The 11,287-nt window shown below is 44.4% G+C and overlaps 5 protein-coding genes across 5 annotated transcripts; 1 reads left to right on the forward strand and 4 right to left on the reverse strand.

Moving 5' to 3' along the window:
* Positions 1–1,713, reverse strand: CCR75_003613 (uncharacterized protein). Its single transcript, XM_067961707.1, has 2 exons — positions 464–1,713; positions 1–390 (listed from the first exon to the last, which is right to left on the reverse strand). The coding sequence occupies exons 1-2, from the start codon at positions 1,622–1,624 to the stop codon at positions 349–351; spliced, it is 1,203 nt and encodes a 400-aa protein (XP_067815318.1). The 5' UTR covers positions 1,625–1,713; the 3' UTR covers positions 1–348.
* A 1,182-nt stretch (positions 1,714–2,895) lies between these two features.
* On the forward strand, positions 2,896–4,617 carry CCR75_003614 (uncharacterized protein; the record flags this gene model as incomplete). The annotated part of the gene is made up of 1 exon (XM_067961708.1): positions 2,896–4,617. One exon carries the CDS (start codon positions 2,896–2,898, stop codon positions 4,615–4,617), a length of 1,722 nt encoding a protein of 573 aa, XP_067815233.1.
* Positions 4,618–4,857: 240 nt separating this feature from the next.
* CCR75_003615 (uncharacterized protein) lies at positions 4,858–5,198 on the reverse strand (the record flags this gene model as incomplete). Its single annotated transcript, XM_067961709.1, has 2 exons — positions 4,858–5,031; positions 5,058–5,198. The coding sequence occupies 2 exons, from the start codon at positions 5,196–5,198 to the stop codon at positions 4,858–4,860; spliced, it is 315 nt and encodes a 104-aa protein (XP_067815232.1).
* Positions 5,199–5,207: 9 nt separating this feature from the next.
* On the reverse strand, positions 5,208–5,731 carry CCR75_003616 (uncharacterized protein; the record flags this gene model as incomplete). Its single annotated transcript, XM_067961710.1, has 2 exons — positions 5,208–5,372; positions 5,504–5,731. 2 exons carry the CDS (start codon positions 5,729–5,731, stop codon positions 5,208–5,210), a joined length of 393 nt encoding a protein of 130 aa, XP_067815316.1.
* Positions 5,732–8,428: 2,697 nt separating this feature from the next.
* Positions 8,429–9,288, reverse strand: CCR75_003617 (uncharacterized protein; the record flags this gene model as incomplete). The annotated part of the gene is made up of 2 exons (XM_067961711.1): positions 8,505–9,288; positions 8,429–8,479 (listed from the first exon to the last, which is right to left on the reverse strand). Exons 1-2 carry the CDS (start codon positions 9,240–9,242, stop codon positions 8,429–8,431), a joined length of 789 nt encoding a protein of 262 aa, XP_067815315.1. The 5' UTR covers positions 9,243–9,288.
* Between the last annotated feature and the right edge of the window lie 1,999 nt (positions 9,289–11,287).

The following is an 11,287-nucleotide window of genomic DNA, read 5'->3' on the forward strand; positions in this document are numbered from 1 at the left end:
TGCAGAAGTTTGATTTTCTGAAACGCAGGAAGCAAATCAAGGTGGCGTTAGCGAATGAAACACGGGGTAGTAGTTAACCAGATAAAATTATAAGATTGTAAGAACACGCTATTTTAACGATTCCCTAACTAGAAATTAAAAAAAAATCGAGTAAGATATAATTGTGTGAAACATACTTGTGATCTTCCCTAAATACGCGAAACGTTAATCCAAGGTTGATCAAATCTGACGTTACGAATTCAACTGGTTCTACGAAACCATTCAATCCTTGATTGCCTCGATTTCTTGCAATCTGAAAACATATCTTAGCTCGCGCAATTATACTAATAGGATGCGCGTACATGATGATTAGTGGGATACACCGTGCATATACACGACTGCACGAATGCACTAACAATGAATACAGTGAAAGAAGCAAGTTAGCATATCAGCACCATTTCATTATTACTTAAGAAAAACTTACATCGCCCTGTTGCATGGCGTGGAACGCCTCATTGATGTGTGCTAAGTCAAATGTGTGCGTGACAAACTCGTCCACCTTAAGTTCTTTCTTCATATACTTATCCACCAGCTCAGGGACACCATCACGACTCTTGAAGCCTCCAAAGGCGCTGCCAGCCCAACGACGACCTGTCACGAGTTGAAATGGACGTGTGGCGAGTTCGACGCCAGAGGCAGCAACACCAATAATACATGACTGACCCCATCCTTTGTGGCAGCACTCAAGCGCAGCACGCATGGTGTCACGATGGCCAATACACTCAAATGTGTAGTCAAGCCCGCCAAATCCTTCCTCCTCTGTCATCTCTATCAGCACCTCCTGAATTGGTCGGTCGGCGTAGTCCTTAGGATTTACGCACTCAGTAGCACCAAAGTCTTTGGCAATCGGAAACTTTCTCGGGTTAATATCTATACAAATTATTTTGCGTGCACCTGCAGCCTTGGCACCCATGACGACAGCAAGCCCAACAGCTCCCAAACCGAAGACTGCCACAGTCGAATTCTTCTCCACTTTCATTGTATTCATAACGGCACCGTAGCCAGTAGTAATACCACAGCCAAGCAAACAGACCTTATCTAACGGGGCCGCAGGATCGATCTTTGCAACAGAAATCTCAGGCAATACAGTGTATTCAGAGAAAGTTGACGTTCCCATAAAGTGAAAAAGCATCTTGCCATTGCGCTTACACGTAAAGCGTGATGTGCCGTCAGGCATAAAGCCTTTTCCCTGAGTGATACGGATGACAGAGCAAAGGTTTGTTTTGCTGGACTTACAAAACTTACAGTTGCGACATTGCGGAGTGTAGCATGGCACAACATGATCGCCCACCTTAACACTATTCACATTAGGGCCCAAACTTTCCACGATGCCGGCTCCTTCGTGGCCCATAATGACGGGAAAGATCCCTTCGGGGTCAGTGCCCGACCGTGTATACTCGTCTGTATGGCACACGCCTGTAGCCACAATCTTTATGCGTACTTCTCCAGCGCGCGGAGGTGATACAACTACATCTTCCAGAACAAAGTCTTCCTTCGCGCCCCAACAAACAGCAGCCTTACATTCAATCGATTGCGGGGTGCTCATCGTAGCTGTAGGTTGAGAAATAAAGCATGTTAAATTCATTTTCTAAACATAAAATCTTGTGGAGTTTCGAGAATTGTCAAAGTACCAATTTGGTAATTTATCAAGTTATCTACGGCAATACCTGTAACGCCCACTTTAATGTGCTGAAAACTTCCTGGGCTTAGTGCCGTTTAAGAAAATAGACAATATTCACGTGTCAACAACGTTAAAGGAAGCCAGACGTTAAAGTTAAGCTGTAAATAAGTAGTAATATGAACACATTGGTTATTTAACTGGCTTACGCGTGTATGTTAAAACTTACCTTGTTAAATTCAATTTCTTAGAATCTGTTGCTCGACACATTTTAATTCTAGAACCCTCTTGTGCTTTTGTCGAAAAAACAACAATGTAACGATATTTACTTCGACATTTTTACGTTACTTTACCCATGCGTTTAATTCTAATTTCGCATCACAAGGATGAAAACAACTCGAAATATTTGTGTGACCTCGAATAAATAAATACACATTTTCATTGTACCACATTATTCGATGAGCTTTATGCCTCTGCACAAGAACCAACACAAATTCTATTGTTCCAATTCGAGCGTTACTACCCTGTCTTCTGCTTGATTGGCAACGATGAAAAAGATCTAGCTTGGAAGAATGACAAAAATAAGAGACACTTGTTCGGCTTCTAATCTATAAAGCAATATGCATTACAAAGCTAAGAGTGAACTTGAGCCGTTCCGCAATTTAATCGATGACCGATAAAGGGCTGGAAAAAGTGCATCCAAAATTTGACCGAATTGGTCGCATAAGACTGATCCTTCCAGATAATCTTCTGAGAAAATTCTGTCTCGACAATGATTCAGGGACATTTGTTGATGGGCGTCGAGCAGCGAAGCATGTTAAGCGCTGTTTCCTGAACAAAGTGTAAACTCGCTTGATGCAAATAAGCGCTGGGAAATTTTTCCTATGCAAAGCTGTTTCGCCTACGGCGAACAGTATCATCCCGAATCGAAAGCCGAAATTAAAACTAAGCGAGAATATTGAGTATTTTAGGACTTCCTTTAGGATTGTTAGTTTGGCTTCTTGATCGAGGCTTTCCAGGCACGCACGCTCTAAGCAGCCAATCAGCCAATGCATTTTTCACATGTTGTGCTGAGGATTAACTAAGCATTTTGCATTGATTTGTGCGCCTTTCTTCCTTCCATCTTTGTGCGACCCGCTGCTGAGGCAGCCATTGCCGGCACGTTCTTTTTTCTTGCGCCACACAAGCACATTTGCAAGCAGGAGCCAGCTACAATATTGAGGAATAGATATACCTTAATGGTGACGCAGTTGACGCTTAACATGAACCAAATGACGGAACGCATCGATTTTAAGCATGAGCTAGCGACGAATGCGTTGCCCAGAATATTGGGCGTTAATGAACTTGCAAAGCAAAAAGCTTCCAAGACCCGCCAAGCATCCAGGGCGGGTGGCCCTACCTACGTGTCACCGCTAGGGACCCAGCAACAGTCGCCTATCGGGTGGATGACCTCGATAAAGGATGGTGGCAAGCGCAATAAACCCGAGGCGCCCAAATTCCTGCTTCTTTTGTATGAGATACTAGATGTAGAAAACTCTCGCGTGATTCGGTGGTCTGAGGACGGCTTGGCGCTGCAAATACTGGACCCCGTAACCGTCACGGAACAAATTCTCCCCAAATATTTTAATCACACGAATTTTCACAGTTTTCAGCGCCAGCTCAATTATTTTGGCTTTCGCAAATGGACCAAGTCAAAGACGGACATTTGCACATTCAGCCATCACTTTTTTCGAGAAAATCAGCCAGAGCTATTGCAGCTTATCAAACGTAAGAAAGCTCCGCGGCGAGCGCACTCAAATGGAGCGGGCAGCACACCCCATAGTGGAAATTTCGGATCTGTTGTTGTGTCAGAGCTCAATAAATTGTCGCCCTGTGGCAAGCGAAAGCTTTCACTAGATAAAGAAAGCCCGGTAGGGGATTCCATCCAAAGCACGGAGATGCTTTTACAGATGAACACATCAGCGAATATGCCAGAGCCTTCAATAAACGAGATGCCTCTTAGCGCGTTAACGACACCGCATAATGCTTCTTCGAATGGCCCGGTAGGCTTTTCCCACGACGGCCTCATGCGTAAATATTTGCCAGAGCTTAATAACGTCATCTCGCCTGTGGCAGCTACTGAGTGTAAGAAGAAAGCCAAGAAATTGGACAAGAAAGATTACGACGCAAGCGCTGCAATACATGCCCCGTTGGCATCACCGCACGAAGTGTCGAACTCTCTCGTGCACTCTTCATCTGTAAGATTCTTGCCATCCGCGACAAATTTGGCTGATAAAAACAGCAGTGCTAATGCAGATAGTAAATATGCTGTTGCGGCATCAAATTCTTCTAAGGGCTCACTACCGACGCTTGACATCGTGCGAAGCCGCCTCAAACAGCAGCAACATATTGGTGATCCTAAGCAACAACAGCACAGATTTATTCATCAACAGCAACACTACGAATACGATGGACTAACTGGGGTTTTACGACCGAATGAATTTCAGCGTCTTATAGCCCCTGCAATCGCATCTGGACCTGAATTTTTGGCTCAGTCAATTGGCATGGCTTCGGTGGCTCGAGCTGAATTAAGTTCAGTGCAAAGTCCTGTTCTCTCCAACTCATTTAACGATCCGGTAAGCATCCTTCTTCGTATTAAAAAATCACGGACACCATCCGGCGAAGGAAAAGATATAAGTGAGCAGCAAGGGCGAGGAGCCAATCAGAACGAAAGTTTAGCTTCACTGCACAACTATTTGCTCGGAAACAGTTTATATACCAACCGATTGCAGGCGCAGCTCAAGTTTGTCACGGAAGAGAATGAGGCTTTGAAGCAGTCGCTCAATTCAAAGAAACGCGAAGTTGATTCACTTCAGGTTGAGCGCAAGGCGCTTGTCCAAGAAAATGCTGTACTACTTGAGGACAAGAATAAGCTATTTGAGATTAATCGTGACCTACTGAGCAAGTTGTTTCCTCAGTGACATTTGAAAGTGAAGTATTAATAAGGTATCAACGCATTCATATGCTCTTATCGCAAGGACAACAGGAACGTGTCCACATGTGCAACTTGCTAGCCGCGACTGTATAGCCAGAAAGGTTATAATATTGTGAGAAATAGGACGAGCTATATGTCCATGTACAAAATCTAGCCACAAATAAAATTGCCGAATGAGATCAATTACCATTGCGTACACAATACATAGTAAACATTCTACAAGCGGTTAATGAGTTAGACGTCTTAATAAGTGATTGCATTTATCCTGAAAATGAGGCAGTGGAATGATTTCGCGAGTATCATCCAAACGTGTGTTCAACACTGATAGACGCTCGAAGCCAAGACCCCAACCTGCATGAGGGACAAAACCAAATCTGCGCAAGTCCAGATTCCAGTAAAGCTAATCCTGTTGAAATTGTCGTTAACCAACCAACGCATCTTTTCCTCCAACACTTCGAAATGTTCTTCACGTACAATTCCGCCATCCCGTTCCCCTACCTTTGATACGAGCAGATCCATGCCTGTCACTGTCTCACAAATTTGCACGTTAGGTCCATTCTTGCGCATGTTAAAGCCTTAATATCTGCTGTGTAGTCGGAAACGAAAACAGGCCCATAAACATGCTCCGTCTTTACATTCACCACCCCGGCTTCTCATTAAATTCACTTTTCTCTTGCCATCTGTCAGTGCTTTCTGAAGAACCTTGACAGCTACAGTGTAGATCAAGCGCGCAATTTTTTCCTTACGACACGATCAAGTCGCTCAGCAAAATGTTTGTCGCTAGGTTGGTTTATAGATGCATTATCTTCAGCTCAAAGATTGAGCACCTGTGGAAATATTGTTAAGTTGCCCCTTGCGGTAGGTCAATGCACTTCAAGGCCCGCAAATGCTACTTCGTTGGCTCTACCATCCAAAAGTTCTGACAATTGACGCGTTGCATTGCTGTTGCCTGCAGGAAATGTTGGGTCAAATGTGTATACTTTGACTAAAAGCGCAGGCGCATATCTCGCATGAAGCTGACCCGATACCGTCAAAGATGTGGGCAGACGAAAGAAATCCCCCTTCTCCCATACACAAGTCACTGCGTATAATAGCTGCATGTTCGAGACTTGGTGATAGCCAAATTGTCGAAAACACTAATTTTGCCGACGCCAGATTTCTCCGGCTCTGTGATAGTGTAAGAAATTGAGAATTGTTCTTCTCAAAATACGAGTGCAGCCCTAGATCACAAAGCACACAATCGCATTCATACATGTCATTCAGCTCATCAGCACTGCTGAGTGCGTTGCTACGCGAGTTACGAGAGACTTTATTCCGGGGGCACCGTATTTGCATCGCAATAATCGAGAAGCTTCAGCGTACTCGAAATTAGCTGAAGACGCTTGCTACCGGGTACCTCGCGAAGCTTTTCCTTTGAAAATGCTGGAAACAGCTGTGTTACCGCCGAGCTTTATATCAAGCGCTTTATATGCAGCTCCGTCATGGCTCTCGGACGACAGCGTGATCTGTAGCCCGCCAAAACCTAGCCATCGATTACAGTCTTAATGCTGACGGACTTGTGCTTACGGACGAACTCTGCCTATAGCTACAATAGATTTAGCTCTCCACTTTTTACCTCAGCGAGGTAAGGTTTATGTATCCATAAGCTCCGCCATGTCGACAGGACGTCTGCGACGTTTTGGGTTCAAAACTTTGTTGTGGCTTTTCGGCCGAAACGGGCTGTTTTTTACATGTGAAAATGCATCAGGATTTCTGTCACCAGGAGTTTTCCTTTTCATAGTAACATATTGCAAGAAGATACCTTAATACTGGTAGTGGTGCATGATAATCCCGTAAATAAATTCGAGCCGTTAAGTTCATTACGCAATACATCCAGAGACGCAGCATCCTGGGGAGTCAGAGTCGCGATCAGATAGCGATCGAAATTAATAGAGATCAGTAAATACGCTCTGATGTTTTTGTGGAAATCAGCCGGAATTTTGGCAAAATTAGATTTTTGAAATAGCGTGAGATAGTCGCTTCCCAGGTTTGCAGTCGTCGCGCCTATACTGGCCTTGTCTGACCAATTCACTGTACGTAGGATGAGAGAGCCATGGTATCCAACAAAACCCATATAATTTGAGTTGAAGGCTTTGTAAGGATCAGAGCTCTGCTTTTGATCCCGCGTACTTTCCCGGAAAGGCGATGAACATCCTTTGAAGTAGGCGAAAATTACAAAGATGAAATCAGGATTGATTGGCAATTCGAAAGACATCAATTTCAGCAGCGACGCGTGGCCAAGTGCCAGCGTTCCTTGTGAGGCGCTTCAGATGTCGCAGCAGGCCCCTTTAGTAATAAAAAAATAATGACAAGCACTCACAGTTTATGCACTGTTTAAGTAGCCTTCGAAGACTATCAAATACTACTTATAAAAGAGTTGAATCTAGACATTCATGGCCTTGCCAGCACTTTACGTAAAATATGCAGTCCTAGAGAATCGCTGAGATTTTTGACACACGTTGCATTATCTGTAGGCAGCCCAAACTTAATGGTACATCGGTAACGGGATTTCTGCAATTTTACAATCCCACATGATGCTTTGTTCAACATCGGGAAAAGTCAGAACAAAGGACAGGCTGCAGTTTGATAATTGCTCGCTTGTGGGGAGGTTGTCCAACTGCTTGGAGTATTACTTTTCTATCTGAGATAATCCTTAAGCTTAGCGTTTGTGTGTCATGGCCGACTATGAGGGATACTTGCTACTGCATGATTTCGGGCAAAGGGCGGTACGTTCATTCTTCAAAGAAATTATGTGATCCCGTTAATAATCCCCCGTATCGTAGGATCCTCTCTTTTTTCAGCTAGAGGGCGGATTGCTGCAGTACTACGACAAGAAGGACGGGCGCTACATGGGTCAATTTTTGCTAACCCGCCACCGCGTCCTTGTGCAGCCAATTAACGGCGGTTTGACGCCGAATCGCTTAAGCGTCGAGCTGTGCCCCGTCCGCTCAGTTTACGACACGGAGCGCTCAATTAAGCATCTTCCACGCATACGCATCATGCTGAGTGCATCCACACCTGAGACACAGAGCCAGTGGATTTACGCTCTGCGCACCTGGCGCCGTCGGAATTGGAAGGAGACGGCAGTGATTGCCGCCTTCGACGACGAAGTTAAAGCTCTACGTATGGTTATGATCATGCATCAGCTGGAGTTGAAATTGCTTCGCTCCACGAATATGTCATTGTGCAAGGTCAACATGGACATTTACTCGAGTGACCCGCCTTACCGTAGCTCAAACGTGATGAAGCACGATGCATACCCGACAGCTTTGGAATCAGAAGCAATTCAGTTTACGCGCTTCAGCAGCGCTTTAACCTATTGAGACGTCTATGTCTATGCAAATTAGATCGCGCTTAAAGAACGGGTTTTACTACACATGTAAATTACTTTGCAAGCAATATGGAAATTAACGGCCGCGTCTGTGTATGCAGCAAGCATTTTTCTCGATTTAATTTAAATCTCATTTGTGCTGTGAATACCAGCGATGCATTGATGGAAATTAATGCTGTAACAATTAATGTTAATTAAATCGCAATCGCAGCACGATGGTACTTCAAACCTTTTTTCAATCTTAAATCTTTTTATATAATATCGAGTACTATTCTTCAAGCTCTGCTTTACAAGCGCAAGAATCGACGAGCATTTGCTCGGGTGATGGAAGCAATATCCTGCGTCGAACAACCCAGAGCATTTGCGACGGCCTCAGCCACCAACGGCATTGCACTTGGCACATTCGGGTACTGTTTCTTAGCGCATATTAGTTCAGCCTGTCGACATTTGGGAAACCCCATGTAAGGCGCGTCTGTCTCTAGCAAAAGACGATCTAAAGGCACGTGCTTCACCATTCCCTTTAGTGCCGCTCCTTCTTTCTTGCATATATATCCGGTAATGCCGATGTACCAGTCATCACCACGAGCGATGTAGGCCTTCAATTCCTCCTCATTGCCAGTGAAGCAGTGGACCACTGCAGGCGGAAAATATCCGTTTGACTCCTCTATTGTTCTATCAATCAAGCTGGTAAAATCCTGATGCGCTAATCGTTGGTGCAAAAACAGCGGTTTTTTTATTGCACAGGCCATCATGAGCTGCTCGGCAAACCACTTCATTTGTAAAATTCTTTCAGGAAAACCCGGTGAGTAATCAAGCCCGCACTCTCCCACAGCTCGAACGTCATCTATCTCTACCAAACGTTTCAGTGCAGAAAGCTCCACTTCAGACGGCGTCGTCCTTGCGAAGTATGGATGCACCCCAGCCGTTGGAAATAGCTGCGTCGGGTGCTGTCTGCAAAGCTCAATGCATCGCTGCGAGTCCTCAATGTTTGATCCAGGTACTAGCATTTCTTTCACGCCAACGGCAACTGATTGTTCTATCAGTGCAATTACATTGTCACGAAGGTCGTCGTGTGTCAAATTACAGTCAATGTCGAATAGCTCCAGACTTGGGTCTTGAATCGATTTCATCTCAATATTCTTTCTGGCAGACTCTTTGAAGGGATGATGGCTTGGTAATGTTTGTTGTGGCTTTATGGACAGAGACTTCATCGATGAAGATGAAGATGCAGTGCTGTGCATGTAATACCAGAGGACCGTCGTGAGCTCAAGGTTTTCCAAAAGCAAACTTGTAAATATAAATTAGATATTGTAGAAAAATTGTTTATTTAAGACTTTCCTTCCCCTGGCTTAAAGCGGATCCAATGGTTACATTGGATACACGGTAATATTGAAAATATAAAGCAAAAATTTACGTGACGATAAATTCATACTCCTTTAGTATTTCTACTTATAGGAAATAATATTTATGTCAGTAATATGACGTCAAAATCAGGTCAAGATAATATGAGGCTAGATGTAACGGGGTGTATCGTTACATGTAAATAACACTTAAAGGTTGTTAATTAATATATTATCTAAATGGTAGATAATATTAGGAGAATATTACTTTATGTAGTAATGTTCAGAAATCTTATTCATAAATAGGTATAGGCCATTGTATCTATTTATCCCGCAGACTAATCAGCTGTAAACGTAAACAAAGAGAGAGAGACAGGTAAGATTTCAATTGCATGTTTAGTATTAGCTCATAATTAAGTTACCATTAACAGTTAGAAAGAAGAGAACTAAATTATATTAATACAGTTTTCATTTGACCCTCTTTAAGGTAGTTGTCTTAAAGAGAAGTCTTCCTCTGCACGTACTAGTGTACGTGAAGTGACGTAAGGCACCACTCGCAACTGAAGCAGTGCGAAGTGGACTTGTACTGAAGCAGTACAAGTCGTAGTGCCCCGTTACACCTAGTAGCACTTTGTGGTCCGTCCAAGGACACATTTCCTTCATCTAACATGACATGGACATGTTAGATGATAGTGGGAATACGCATCACGTTTCGCGTGGAAGCTACTCCTTTCTAAGTGACATAGAAAGGAGTGAGGTCGAACGAATGAGATCGACCGTAGGAAACGATGCAATCTTGGCAATGTTGTCCGATTCGGACAGAGATGCCCTCCATTCAGCCATCGCCAAGTTCATACAACATGAACTTGACGAGGTGAAGGTAGCCTTGCTGAATCAGCAAGGCTCTCAACAGGCAGAACTGCTGAGGTTAAAACAGGTACAGACCCCTGTACCTGCGATGACGCAAGCGCGTCGTCCAGAAACCTTAAAGATTGATATCTCTAAGTATAGGGGAGTCGAAGAAGACTCCCTCTTGAGATGGTTTGTCGAGTTAGACGATGCCATAAGGGCACGTCACATCGTCGACGAGCAAATGCAAGTTGCATTCGCTCAATCAAATTTGGCAGGTCGTGCCAAAAACTTGGGCATTGGGCCTTAAGTTGCGCGACCCATATGTCTTTGGGTTGCTTGAGGCTTTTAAAGTCCGGCTCAAGCAGACGTTTGAACCACCTAGGGCTGCGTTTAGAGCTCGTTCAAAGCTTCTGGAATTCAAGCAAGGCAAGCGTGATGCTCACGCATTGCCCAGCACATACGACTCTTAGCGAGTTGTATTACAAATAACCCAGTCCATGAACACACGTTGATTGCGGTGTTCATGCAAGGTTTTACGGATGGTCTCGTAAAGACCCACCTGTTCCACTTGGAAGTGGATACGCTTGAAGAAGCAATATCCGTTGCGGAACAGGAGGTCTTTAGCTTGAGACAGGCTCAAGCTAGTTCGTCATCGTATCTTCCTTCAAGACGACACGAACTAGGAGGTCCAGAACCCATGGACTTCTCTTACGTCGAAAGCGAGAGACCTCGCTTTTCGAGCAATAAGCGATTGCAGAAATGCCATCAAAGCCGAAAAATAGGACACTACACTCATGCGTGTAGTGCCCCCACGCCCAGTACCGGAAGGTACTGAACGTAATTTTGGACCGAATGCCAAAAAGGCAACGGTCGCGGGTCCGACGTTGTTGCGAAATCGCAACAGCGAAGCGGACCGCCAAAAAACGGTCGGGGTCCGTAGGGGCGCAACGCCCTACTGATCCAGCAACCTCAAGAGAATTTGCAAATCTCTTGACTAAAGTTGCTCCAGACACACAATCATTATGTGTCTCTGCACCTGGTGATGAGGTATCCCTCATCACCTTGAAGTTGAAAGTGACAAATGATTTGTCACT

The sequence above is a fragment of the Bremia lactucae genome, linkage group LG1 (assembly GCF_004359215.1).
Source record: "Bremia lactucae strain SF5 linkage group LG1, whole genome shotgun sequence".
NCBI classification, from domain to species: domain Eukaryota; phylum Oomycota; class Peronosporomycetes; order Peronosporales; family Peronosporaceae; genus Bremia; species Bremia lactucae.